Source organism: Artibeus jamaicensis, unplaced genomic scaffold (assembly GCF_021234435.1).
Source record: "Artibeus jamaicensis isolate MK-2021 breed Jamaican fruit bat unplaced genomic scaffold, CSHL_Jam_final contig_1044, whole genome shotgun sequence".
Classification (NCBI taxonomy): domain Eukaryota; kingdom Metazoa; phylum Chordata; class Mammalia; order Chiroptera; family Phyllostomidae; genus Artibeus; species Artibeus jamaicensis.
In genome coordinates, this window is record NW_026521208.1 from 172,849 (window position 1) to 186,584 (window position 13,736).

At 40.4% G+C, this 13,736-nt stretch overlaps 1 protein-coding gene across 1 annotated transcript; it reads left to right on the top strand.

Moving 5' to 3' along the window:
• The first annotated feature begins 264 nt into the window (after positions 1–264).
• On the top strand, positions 265–1,440 carry LOC128627061 (olfactory receptor 13-like). The gene has a single exon (XM_053663123.1). It carries the CDS (start codon positions 325–327, stop codon positions 1,438–1,440), a length of 1,116 nt encoding a protein of 371 aa, XP_053519098.1. The 5' UTR covers positions 265–324.
• Positions 1,441–13,736: the final 12,296 nt, after the last annotated feature.

The window sequence follows — 13,736 nt, forward strand, 5'->3', positions numbered from 1 at the left end:
AACCAGACCTGCTGACTGAGGAAATTGTCCACTGATAGGGAGGCAGTGGGCGTGTTAACATGTTAGGAACTGTGGTGGAAATTTGTAAATAAAGGTAAGATTCACTGAACAGTGTAATGGAACACTGGCATTTAATTTATCAAGGTGAAAGAAATTCCTTCTGTGTCATTTGCCATGCGTAGATACTACTCACTTAGTAACTGATGAACAGGACGTTTTCGAGGGAAGAAGCAGTGACACACACAGGTCTACCTGTGACACATTAAACATGTCCCTCAGGCACTCAGACCTGCTGAGCTCTCTCCCTTGTTCCTTCCCAGGACAATGGGGGGCAACCAGACCTCTGTCACAGAGTTCCTCCTAGTGGGATTCCCACTCAGCCCAGGGATGCGGGTGCTTTTATTTGGGCTCTTCTCTGTGTTCTATGCCTTCACCCTGCTGGGCAACAGGGTCATCCTGGGGCTCATCTCACTGGACCCCCGACTGCACACCCCCATGTACTTCTTCCTCTCCCACCTGGCCACTGTGGACATAGCCTATGCCTGCAACACGGTGCCCCAGATGCTGGTCAATCTCCTGAGCCCAGCCCAGCCCATCTCCTTTGCTGGCTGCCTGACACAGACCTTCCTCTTCATAGTTTTTGCTTCCACGGAATGTCTTCTCCTGATGGTCATGTCCTATGACAGGTACGTGGCCATCTGCCTGCCCCTTCGGTATTCTACCATCATGAACTGGAGAGTCTGCTTCATCCTGGCAGTGACTTCCTGGACTATAGGAGTCCTCCTGACCCTAGTACATCTGGTATTGCTGTTACCATTGCCTTTCTGTGGGCACCAGAATGTGAATCACTTCTTCTGTGAGCTTCTAGCTGTTCTCAAACTCGCCTGTGCAGACACCCACCTTAACGAGGTTGTGGTTGTGGCTCTGTCAGCTTTGGGGCTGGTGGGACCCGTGTGCACAATTATGGTCTCCTATGGTCACATTCTATGTGTCATCCTGAAGATCCAGTCAGCAGAGGGGCGCTGGAAAGCTTTCTCCACCTGCTCCTCCCACCTCTGTGTGATGGGACTCTTTTATGGCACAGCCATTATCATGTATGTTGGACCTCAACATGGGGATCCCCAGGAGCGGAATAAATACCTCCTCCTGTTTCACAGCCTTTTCAATCCCATGCTGAATCCCCTGATCTACAGTCTGAGGAACAGAGATGTCAATGCTGCTCTGAGAAGGAGGCTGAAGAGGAGACACTGTCATGAGAGCCTCACTGATAAAAAAATAATTGAGTGTAAAGAGAGCCAGTGTGTTACCTTACCCGATATGTGCACGGGAATGCAGAGACATGCTCTACGCCTAAGGCGTTCTTTACATGTTCTCCTGTCACTATCTCCAGAGAAAGCCCATTTTGGTCGCTGTCTACAAGGATGCTGCACAAGAAAATGAGCCCTTCTTCCACCTTTCTGTGTGGTATGCACACTTGTGATATGGTCAAAAGGAATATTCTGAATAAGATGAAATAAATTTATATGTTTTGTAATCAAGATTTGTAGACAAAATTTTATTAAATAAACCAAGGTATGGAAAGAATATGTAAAATATAGCAGTTGAGACTGATTATATAGTAATTATTGAAATATTTAAAATTTAACATCTGTCATCTTAATAAATTGTTCTACATTTAAAACATTTGTTGGTTTTCCCGAATATGTCTATGACAGTGATGTTTCTGTGGCTTCAGCAACATAAATTAGGAAGAGCAGGAGCCAGGACTTCAAGGGAAAGAGGATTAAGGTGTAACTCTGATGAAACTGACAAGGAGAGAACCTTGAAGGATGTCAGGTGAAACACACAGACACATGGAATTTCCACTGCTGCTGCGTTTCTCTGCCTTTGCCGTGTAGGTGGAGATCCGGGATGGTGGGGATGAGAGGAAGAAGGCAGAATGGATGTAGCTGAGAGTCCTTGGCAGAATTAACATTTTCTGTCATTGGTTTTGTCCATTTTCTCCTATGGGATATGTCCAAAACTTACAGCATTCTCATGAACAAGAGCAGACTGTGTAATTGCTGTGATGACTGTTTGACCAATGAGACAAGATTATAAATTATCAGTAATAATTTGCTCTTTCAAGTAAGAGATGTGAGGTGAGTTAAATAACCATGTAACACGAAACTCCAACACAATTATGAAAAGGTAGACCACAGTTAAAAAGTGGTGGGTAAGGTTGTATTGAGACACTTTCAAATTTTTCCTTTAATTATATGCTAAATTAAACCTGAATACTTAAACTGCATCAAAGGGAATATTTACTTTTAAAATTATGTTTATGTGTGTGTGAAGAGTTTTTAAAGAAGAAAATGTATGGATTTCTTTCTTACAAAGCATGCTTATATTCTTTGAAGTTTAGATTTTGTAAAGTAAATTCAGTAACTAAGGTTTATTGAGAGGTAATACTATGGGCAAAATGCTTAGCAGAATCCACAAATTATAATGAGCTCAAAATTGTAATTATTAATATTATACTGTAGATAGTATTATCAGTTTAAAAGAACAAGGACTATGACTTACTGAGACAAATAAAGTGCGATTTGCTACTGAACATCCTGGGCATTCAGCTTCTCCCGGCCCTGTCCTTGTGTTTGTTGTCCTGAGGCTGCCCTTCTGTGGGCCTCATGAAGTCGACCACTCCTTCTGTGAGATCCTGTCTGTCCTCAAGCTGGCCTGTGCTGCCACTGGGTTCAGCTGGCTTGTTGCCTTTGTCGCTTCTGTGTTTGTCTTAGTGGGGCCCCTGTGCTTGGTGCTGGTCTCCTACACACGTGTGCTCGTTGCCATCCTGGAGATCCAGTGTTAAAGTCCTTAGTTCATTAATGCCATGTCTTCCTTTTTTTGGTTTACTCCCTTGTTTTATTGGAGTACACCCTACAATAGCATTGTAGAGTTAGAAAGAAGTACCATGGCAAGTTATAGTGGGACCAGTCATGAAGATTCCTAATTTCTCACCATTGCTTATATCATTGCATTTTTTTTCAGCTAGCTCATTGAAACTGTGTGTGCCAAGTGGTCTTGAAAACATTAAGACAGGACTGAAGCCCTGCAAAGAGGAATTTCTCTCTCGGCAGAAATAATGTTAAAAAGATACTAGGTGTAGCTATGGGTTTGCATTGAATTGTGATTTGCAAACATTTTTATTCTTAAATTGACCTGCATTTAATAAAGGTCCATCGCTAATGATGGTGCCATTTATGCTGCATAATATTTATCCTTACTGAAATGTAAAATATGAATCAATATAAATATTACCAGCACACAAGAAATGTAAGGTTTTAGAGAGTAAATATTTTTGCTCTAGTGTTTCAAAGATTAGCAGCAAAAAAAAATTTTAAAAAGGTAATGAACCATGACACCTCTTCCTCCCTACTGTCAGCTGTGTTAAATGCCATCGTCTTGTCCTCCTCAGAAGAAATCAGTGTGGTGCCCTGACTGGGTGGCTCGGTTGGTTGGAGCATCATCCCCTACACCAAAGGTTGTGTGTTCGGTCCCGAGTCAGTGTGTGTTTGTGAGGCACCTGATGGATGTTTCTCCCTCTCCGTTTTTTTCTCTCTCAAAAATCAATGAACATATCCTCAGGTGAGGATTTAAAAATATTTTTAAAAGGCATTAAAAATGGTAATTATGCATATCTGAATGAACATGGCCCAAATCCTTATCCTTAGCTCTCTCTGGGTATTGATGGGTGAAATTTATTTTTCTAGAATAATCTTGTTTTGCTTGTAAAATATAGAAAAGATGAACAATGTGAGAATATTAAAAGTACAGAAAGTGAGTTCAGCACAACCGTTAAGGGCATTACAACAAGGGCATTCAGTCGGCTGGGGCAGGGAGTCCAGCTCCGGCTAAGCGGGCTGAAGAGGGCTCCGAGAGCACTGTGATGGACAGGGGTTGTGTCTGAAGTCAGGTGGGTGGTGAAAGAGTGAGACAGACTCGTGAGGAGGAATGAGAATTTCCAGGTGGCAGTACTGGGGAGGAGGCCTTCACTGGGGCAGAGTGTGTGTGCTGGGGAATGGGGAGGTGCGTGGTGTGAGGCTCAGTTGCACACAGATTATTTTAAGGAAAAAAAATAATTTGTCTCCTCTCACATACTACAATATGTTTTCTGCTCATTGGTAGATTAAACATATTGCTGTTATTGTGTAGGGCTCTTTCTGCCACAGTTTCTGAACTAAGATTCTCTAGAGAACTCAACTGAGATACACTTGGGGAGTTAGAATGGGAGGGACTTTGCAATCATCACACGTTATCAGTGAGAGAGAAAGAGATTCATTTTTCATTTGAGCTGTGGGCTTTAACCCAGGATGAAGGAAGAAAAATGTGGCCCAGAAATCTGGAGATGTTTGAAATGGAGGGCAAACTATAGAAAATTGAGGGAGAGGTATACCTAAATCACCAGGTCCAAACTGTGTGTGAGCAGTGCTCAGTGATTATTTGGCAGTCACGTGTTCTCATTAGGAGGTAACAGTTTCTCCAAGATAGCATCTTAACAGGATCCCTGGGGCCCCTACCAGGAGAGATCAAGAAACCACAGACTCCCCTCCACAATTAAACACGAGGAATCAGAATAGAGCAATTTTAAGACTGATAAAATAAATACGAAGAGCAAGTAATTTATGGCTGAATTTTAATTTTCTATGCCAGGGCTTGCACACTTTAGAGACATCCTGGCCTCACCCAACCCCAAATATGCACACATACACACTCACAACTCCCAAGTAAACATACACAAATTCCCCTGGGGCACTGAGAGAGCAAAATATATGGAGTACAGTTGGGATTTGAATCCAGGCTGTGGCGCTCAGATTCCATGTTTGCTTTTGAAACTGCGGGACCTGTTAGGGTGAAAGTAACTATTGGAGATGGTAAATAATTACTCAGTATGAACATCGGACCAGTCTGCAGTGTCCAACACGACAGCCCAGGGCACTGGTTCTGAGTGACCAACTTGTTGTTGGTGTCAGTGTTACACGTAGCCCAGATCTGCCCCCTCCCTTCTGATGCAGTAGTTGCTCTCCCTGTCCTCTCTGTCTGTCTGTCTCTCTCCCGTTGGGATAGTTTGTACAGCAGAACTGCCTTTTTAGTTTTAAATCCTGGATTTTCTTCTCCCGTCCAGGAGTGATGTTTCTTTAAAAGATTCCTTTGAAAACTTAATTAAAAAAATTAGCATATAACAACATTAATAGAAATGAAATGATAATGGTGCACTTTTTACTTAAAGTACAAATGAATCAAAAAGGAAAGAAAAATACATCTGAAAGAATTCACCATGATTTCATTGGCTCTCTAATCACAGTGACTTGGATTTTTTCTTGAATTTTGTGGTCTCTATGATACTAAAATAACAACTAATATTTAACAGCTAATATCTACCAGTCAAATGGTCTTCGTTCTTCACACCTGCCCTTTAACTTCCAGCCTGTGTAGCTTTCATTACCTGTATTCCTCACACCAGGCCTTTAAATGCCTGTTGTCACTATTTCATGGGTGAAAAGAATGAGACTTAGATTAAGTGACTCCCACTCTTGGCGTCCACCTTGCAGAATCGAGATCTGAATACTGGGCTGGTGGATGCTGTTAACCAGGCTGCTCTCACCCTTATTCAAGGACCTTGCTCTTTGCAGTCTCTAAAAATCTTCACTCTATGGAAGAACAGAAATGTAGATTCATGAAACTTTCCCCCTTATTTTGTGAACCATCGATCTTTCTTCAATGTGTAGGTAACAGTGGTCACTTCTAACTTCATTTCAGGTACTTGTCTATTATATCTGCTCCAGGCTTTTTCTTAGATTAAAAAAAAAAACAACAAAAAACAAAACCGAAATGAACAAACAAAACCCACTTGGTTTCTTGATCTGGGAAATTTTAGATGCAACATCATCTAAAGTCATCGCCAGTGTTTAAAAGGAAAACGAATTGCTTTCATGTTATTCTGTCTTTTTCTACTTTCCTTGTGCTCATAGATAAGCTGATCAACCACTTGTGTGTGTCACTAGCTGCCATGACAGAGGTGTTCCCTCCTGACCTTCCTACAAAGCTGTAACACAGTGCACTTGGCTCCCGTAGAACATGTGGTTTGTCTGTGGCTCACCTCAGATGAAACAAGTTGTTTCACTGAGAATTCTGTCTGCCTCCTTATTTGTTCCTGCCATTTACAAACAGTTTTTTTCCTAAGTTATTGGTTGTGTCTTTGAAAAATATCTTACGAAAATGTGTATAAAACTCTATGAGTCCCCATTGTTTTAATTATGTACTTTGACTAGTCAATTCTAGTCATTTAGGAAGAGGGAGGCAATGACTTGCATATTTGATAGCACCCACGTTTTATCCTAGGTCACTGGCCCAGGTGCAGTGGGAACACAGAGGAGCCCACCAGCTTGGCCTTTGTTGCACTCCAGGGGGCCATTCCAGGCCCTGCTCTCAGCTGGCCTGCCCGTCCCCTTCAAGCTCTTACCCTAGCTTCCCCCCCTGGAGGTTTCCCATGTCTCATTCAAGCACCATCCTTGGAAAGAGAGCTAGTTTTTCCAGGTTCCCAGGTCCTCATTAGCTCTAAAGACACACAGACAAGACCTTTTCTGAAGACATTATCTAATTTTTCACCATTCCCTTTGTTCCTTACTTTCATGATGACATGCTTATTCCAGAAGAGAATTAAAAATGTACAACATGTCCATGCTCCTGGAAGTCTCAGGGAGTAAGAATTCTCTGAGTCTGCGATTCAGCTGCATTCAGGGCAACCCCTGAGCACAGTGCTTGGTGGGTCCACAAAAAACCATGTTTCATCTGGTCATTAATTTTATGTTGTCCAGAAAATTAGTCTGTTCCCATCTTACATGTCTGCTGATTGGAATTTCAGTATATATCCTTTAACTGTGCTCTTCTGGCATGAAGTTATAAATAAATTTATGAGAAGTCAAGAGTATATCTGTTAGCTCCAATAGAATCAGTTCAGTAATATTTGAGTGACTTTGTAAGGTATTTTACTGACCATAATTTGCTGCTATTTCCTGGGCATTCCAGCAAAGTGTCAGCAGAATTTAGCCTAAGAGGGCTCCTTTTTTAGAAGAGAAACAGCAAATGCATGCAGGCATAGACACAGAAGTTCACAAGAAAGAGAGCACTCGTCTCTCAAACTTGCAATTGCAAGGCACTCTGATCAGACGTGTCTCCTGGCAAGCACATGGGTCAGCCACAGGGATGCAAGTACAGGAATTCACAGAGGCAGAGTCTGGGTTGCCTCTCTCAAGCAGTGTCAAGGGCAAGAGGCAGCTGTCATGAGCTTGCGATACAGAGCATGCAGTGGTATGCGTTTTCTTATAAAGTGATGGAAAGATTGCTGGAGTAGAGGACCACTCAGTGTCCTGTCACTTGTGATTCTGCATTGACAGGCACTGGTTTTCATTCTTTTGTCATGCTTTTGTTTTTGGACTGAAATCCCCAGAAACTGCGTTCCCAATGAGAAAACTAAGAGTGCAATGAAGTGTGCTTGTCTGAACGGTACAGCTCACTGTCTTTGGTCTGTGCAACATCAGAAGTTTGCTTTGCCTGGGCTGTCTCTTACATCCAGGTGGGTGTGACGGTAACCTTCCACCTGACTTTAGATCCTTTCTTAGTCTTTTTAAATGAATTTATTTCCTTCTTTTTAGATAGAGGGGAAGAGAGGGAGAAAGAGAGGAAGAGAAACATCAATGTGAGAGAGAAACATCGATTGGCTGCCTCTACTATGTGCCCTGACCAGGGAGCCGAACTGGGGACCAAACCAGCAACCCAGGCATGTGCCCTGACCAGGAATCAAACTGCTGACCTTTTGCTTCCTGGAACAACGCCCAGCCCTTGAGCCACACTGGCCAGGGTGATTCTCCTTTACCTATTTCAGTCAATAGAAGAGTTTGATCTTTTTCTCTATCAGTACAGTTCGGGAAATAATAGTATGGTGAACAGTGGGGTAGGGTTTTGAATGCCCCTTTCCTGTGGAAGGCTAACTGTGTCTCATGATGCAGTGACTTAGTTCTCCCACTGGAACTAAGTGCCCCCATTCTGACATTCCTGGCCGGCTCGGTGAGGGTCACTGTCCAATGAGCAGCGATGACATGCAGCTTCAGTTTCAGGTCCCAGCATGGCCTTTTCCCAAGTGGAAATGTCTCATTTTTGCCATTAATGCCCAGGGTTTATTATAAAGGAACAAATAAGCAAACAATTTATATGAAAGGTAAATCCCTGCATGATCCTTCTTTCTGCAAATAATCAGCATCAGCAGTTTCATGTTTAATTGATACAATTTTCCAGATACATGTAAATAGGCACACAAGACATTGAGTAAATACGTTCATGTTATAAACTATAAATCAGATGACATTGTACATCTGTGGTTTGACTCTCTATGGAAATTTTTTATTTCACTGTGTTAGGAGTCTTATATTCTCCTGCTTGGTCCAACTTTGCTCTTTTCAGTGGCATCCTGGTCGCCAAATATTTCAATACATCTCCAACTTACTAATTTTTACATCCTTGTCTTTTTAAAAATTTTTAGTTAATTATTTTTCAAGTACATTTTTTTTGTCTATTTCTCCCATCCCAGCCTCCCCCCGCCCGCCCTGTCTCCCTACCTCCCTCCCATTTCTGCCCCCCCCCCGTCCTCATCCTTGTGTCTTTCATACTTGTTCCTCAAAACCCCTCCCTATTTTTCCCCTTAAATTTCCTTCCCTCTCCCCTCTGGTCATTGCCCACTTGTTCTCTATTTCAATGTCTTTGTTTTTATTCTGTTTGCTTGTTTGTTTTATTGTTTAGCTTCCTGTTAAAGGTGAAATCATATGGTATTTGTCCTTCAATGCCTGGCCTATTTCACTCAGCATAATGCTTTCCAGTTCCATCCATGTTGTTGCAACGGGTAGTAGCTTCTTCTTTCTCTCTGTTGCATAGAATTCCATTGTGTATATGAACCACAGTTTTTTGATCCATTCATTTACTGACGGGCACCTAGGTCGCTTCCAACTCTTGGCTATTGTAAATTGTGCGGCTATGAACATTGTGGTTCATAGGTTTTTTGAAATTGATGTTTTAGGATTCTTGGGATATAATCCCAGCAGTGGAATTGCTGTGTCAAAAGGCAGGTCGATTTTTATTTTTCTGAGAAAATTCCATACTGTTTTCCATAATGGTTGTACCAGTCTGCAATCCCACCAACAGTGAACTAAGGTCCCCTTTTCCCCACAACCTCTCCAACATTTGTTGTTGCTTTGTTTATGATAGCCATCCTGACTGGTGTAAAGTGGTATCTCATTGTGGTTTTAATTTGCATCTGTATGTTAGCAAACGATATTGAGCATCTCTTCATGTGTCTCTGGATATTCTGTATGTCCTCCTTGGAGAAGTATCTGTTCAAGTCCTTCTCCCATTTTTTAATTGGGTTAGATGTCTTCCTAGAGTGGAGTCGTGTAAGTTCTTGTATATTTTGGAGATTAAAACTTTGTCTGAGTTATCATTGGCAAATATGTTTTCCCATACAGTTGCTAGTCTTTTTAATTTAATACTGTTTACTTTAGCCATGCAGAAGCTTTTCGTTTTGATGAGATCCCGTTTGTTTATTCTTTCCTTTATATTCCTTGCTCTAGGGGACATATTGGTAAAAATGTTGCTGCGTGGAATATCTGAGATTTTCTTGCCAATGTTCTCCTCTAGGACTTTAATGGTGTCACGACTTATATTTAAGTCTTTTATCCACCTGGAATTTATTTTGGTGTATGGTGTAAGTCTGTGCTCAAGTTTCATTTTTTTGCATGTAGCTATCCAGTTTTCCCAATACCATTTGCTGAAGAGGCTATCTTTACTTCATTTTATGTTACTGCCCCCTTTGTCAAATATTAATTGACTGTAGAGAGTTGGGTTGATTTCTCGGTTCTCTATTCTGTTCCATTGGTCTGTGTGCCTGTTTTTCTGCCAGTACCAGGCTGTTTTGATTATAGTGGCTTTGTAATACAGTTTGATATCAGGTATTGTGATCCCTCCTACTTTGTTCTTCTTTCTCAAAAGTGCAGCTGCTATTTGGGCTCGTTTATGGTTCCATATAAATTTTTGAAGTGTTTGTTCTATGTCTGTGAAATATACCATTGGTACTTTAATAGGTATTGCACTGGATCTGTATATTGCTTTGGGTAGTATGGACATTTTGATGATGTTAATTCTTCCAATCCATGAACAAGGTATATGTTTCCATTTGTTTGTGTGTTCCCTGATTTCTTTCTTCAGTGCTGTGTAGTTTTTTGCATACAGGTCTTTTACCTCCTTGGTTAGGTTTATTCCCAGATATTTTATTTTTCTTTTTGCTATATCGAATGGGATTTTTTCCTTGATTTCTGCTCCTGCTGATTCATTGGTAGTATACAAAAATGCCTTGATTTCTGGATATTGACTTTGTATGCTGCCGTTTCGCCAAATTCATTATTTAGGTTGAGCAGTTTTTCAGTAGAGTGTATAGGATTTTCCATGTACACTATCATGTCATCTGCAAACAGTGACAGTTTTGTTTCCTCCTTTCCTATTTAGATGCCTTTTATTTCCTTTTCCTGCCTGATCGCTGTGGCCAAAACTTCTAATACTATATTGAATAGAAGTGGTGAAAGTGGACATCCTTGTCTTGTTCCTGATCTTAGTGGAAAAGCTTTTAGATTTTGCCCATTGAGTATGGTATTAGCTGTAGGTCTCTCATAAATGGCCTTTATTATATTGAGGAATGCTCCCTCTATTGTCACTATGCTGAGTGTTTTTATCATCAATGGGTACTGTACCTTATCAAAAGCTTTTTCCGCATCTATTGATATGATCATGTGGTTTTTGTCTTTGCTTTTGTTTATGTGATGAATTACATTTACTGATTTGAGAATGTTGAACCATCCTTGCATCCCTGGGATGAATCCCACTTGGTCATGGTGTATAATCTTTTGGATATATTGTTGGATGCGATTTGCCAATATTTTGTTGAGGATTTTAGCATCTATGTTCATCAGCGATATTGGCCTGAAGTTTTCTTTCTTGTATCTCTATCTGGTTTTGGAATTAGGATGATGGTGGCTTCATAAAAGGAGTTTGGGGGTTTTCCATCCTTTTGGATTTTTAGGAATAGTCTGTGAAGAATGGGGGCTAGCTCTTCCTTAAATGCTTTGTAGAATTCTCCTGTGAACCCATCTGGTCTGGGGCTCTTCTTCATGGGAGTTTTTTGATTACTGCTTCAATTTCTTTTGCTGTTATTGGTGTATTCAGGTTTTCTACTTATTTTTCATTGAGTTTTGGGACATTATATTTTTCTCGAAATCTGTCCATTTCCCCTAGGTTTTCAAATTTCTTGGCATACAGTTCTTCATAGTAATTTCTTACAATCCTTTCTATTTCTTTGGTATCAGTTGTAATCTCTCCTTTTTCATTTCTGATTGTGTTTATTTGTGTCTGTTTCCTTCTTTTGTTGATGAGCCTACGTAAAGGCTTGTCTATTTTGTTTATCTTTTCAAAGAACCAACTCCTGGATTCATTGAACCTTAGAATTGTGCTTTTAGTCTCTATGTCATTTAGTTCTGCTCTGATCTTCGTTATTTCCTTCCCTCTACTTGTTCTGGGCTCTCTTTGTTGTTGTTCCTCAAGTTCTTGCAGGTGTAGGGTTAGGTTGTTTGTTTGAAATGTTTCTATCTTCTTTAGGAAGGCCTGTATTGCTATAAACTTCCCTCTCAGGACTGCCTTCGCTGTGTCCCATAAGTTTTAGGTTGTTGTGACATCATTTTCATTTGTTTCCAGAAACATTTTGATTTCATCTGTAATTTCATTCTTGACCCATTCGTTGTTTAATAGCATACCATTCAGTCTCCATAATTTTGGGTGTTTTGGGGTTTTTTTTGGGGGGGTTGGTTTCCAGTTTCAGTCCCTTGTGGTCAGAGAAAATGCTTGGTATGATTTCAATATTCTTGAATTTGTTGAGGCTCGTTTTGTGTCCTATCATGTGGTCTATCTTTGAGAATGTTCCATGTGCATTTGAAAAGAATGTGTATTTAAGCTTCTTTGGGGTGAAGGGCTCTGTATATATCAGTTAGGTCCATTTCATCAAGGGTGTTGTTTAATGACACAATATCTTTGTTGATATTTTGTTTGGAAGATCTGTCCATTTTTGATAGTGGGGTCTTAATATCCCCCACTATAATTGTGTTGCTGTCTATATCTTTCTTGAATTCCTCTAACATTTTCTTTGTATATTTTGGTGGTCCTATGTTGGGTGCATGTATATTTATGATGTTAATGTCTTCTTGGTGGATTCTTCCCTTGAGTATTATGAAGTGACCTTCTAGATCACTCTTTATGGCTCTTTTTTTGAAGTCTATTTTGTCTAATATGAGAATTGCTACCCCAGCTTTTTTTTCTTGTCCATTTGCTTGGAAAATTTGTTTCCAGCCTTTCACTTTTAGTCTGTGGTGGTCTTTTGTCCTGAGGTGGGTCTGTTGTAGGCAGCATATGTGTGGGTCATACTTTCTTATCCATGCAGCTATTCTGTGTCTTTTGATTGGAGCATTTAATCCATTTACATTTAAGATCATTATTGATAGGTACTTATTCATTGCCGTTTTTGTACCTGTGTTCCTCTCTGTCTGTCTCTTTTCCTTAAAGCAGACCTTTTAGTATTTTTTGTAGAGCTGGCTTGGTGGCAGCAAATTCTTTTAGACTTCTTTTGTCTTGGAAGCTCTTTATTTGGTCTTCTATCTTGATTGAGAGCCTTGCTTGGTAAAGTAGCCTTGGTTGTAGGCCTCTGGTTCTCATTACTTGGAATATTTCTTGCCATTCTCTTCTTGCTTGGAGTGTTTCCATTGAGAAGTCAGTGGATAACCTTATTGGGACTCCCTTGTATGTTATTTCTTTTTTCTCCCTTGCTGCCTTTAATATTCTCTGTTTGTCTTGGAATTTTGCCATTTTGATGATGATGTGTCTTGAAGTGAGCCTCCTTGGGTTCCTCTTGAATGGGATTCTGTGTGATTCCTGGATTTGTGTGACTTTTTCTTTTATCAAATTAGGGACATTTTCTCTCATTACTGTTTCAAATACGTTTTCTATTCCTTGTTCTTTTTCTTCTCCTTCTGGTATTCCTATTATTCGGATATTATTACGTTTCATATTGTTGTGCATTTCTCTTAATCCTTCTTCATTCTTTCTGAGCCTCTTTTTTCTTTCCTGTTCTTTCTGTGAGATGCTTTCTACTTTGTCTTCCAATTCACTAATCTGGTCTTCTGTTTCATCTACCCTATTTTTAATGCTTTCTACTGTGTTTTTTAATTCAGAAATTGTATTCTTCATTTTATATTAGCCCTTGCTAATAATTTCCATTTCCTTTTTCATGTTGATATAGTTCACAGTGAGATCATTGTAGCTCCCCTGTAGTTTCTGGTAGCTGATCGTGAGCTCTTTGAACTTCCTGATAACCAATGCTTTAAATCAGTATCTGATAGTTGACTTGCCTCTGTTTCATCTAACATATTTTCTGAGGGTTCCTCGTTTCTTTTCATTTGGGGATTGTTTCTTTGTCTTCCCATTGTTTGTGAGACTCTTCTTGTTAGCCTCAGCTTCTTAGATTAATCTGTTTCAACACCCTGGGTTTATGGTATGAACTTTTGTGGTAGAATGCCTGTGAATTTTAGTGGTGTGGTCCCTTTTGGTTATCCTGT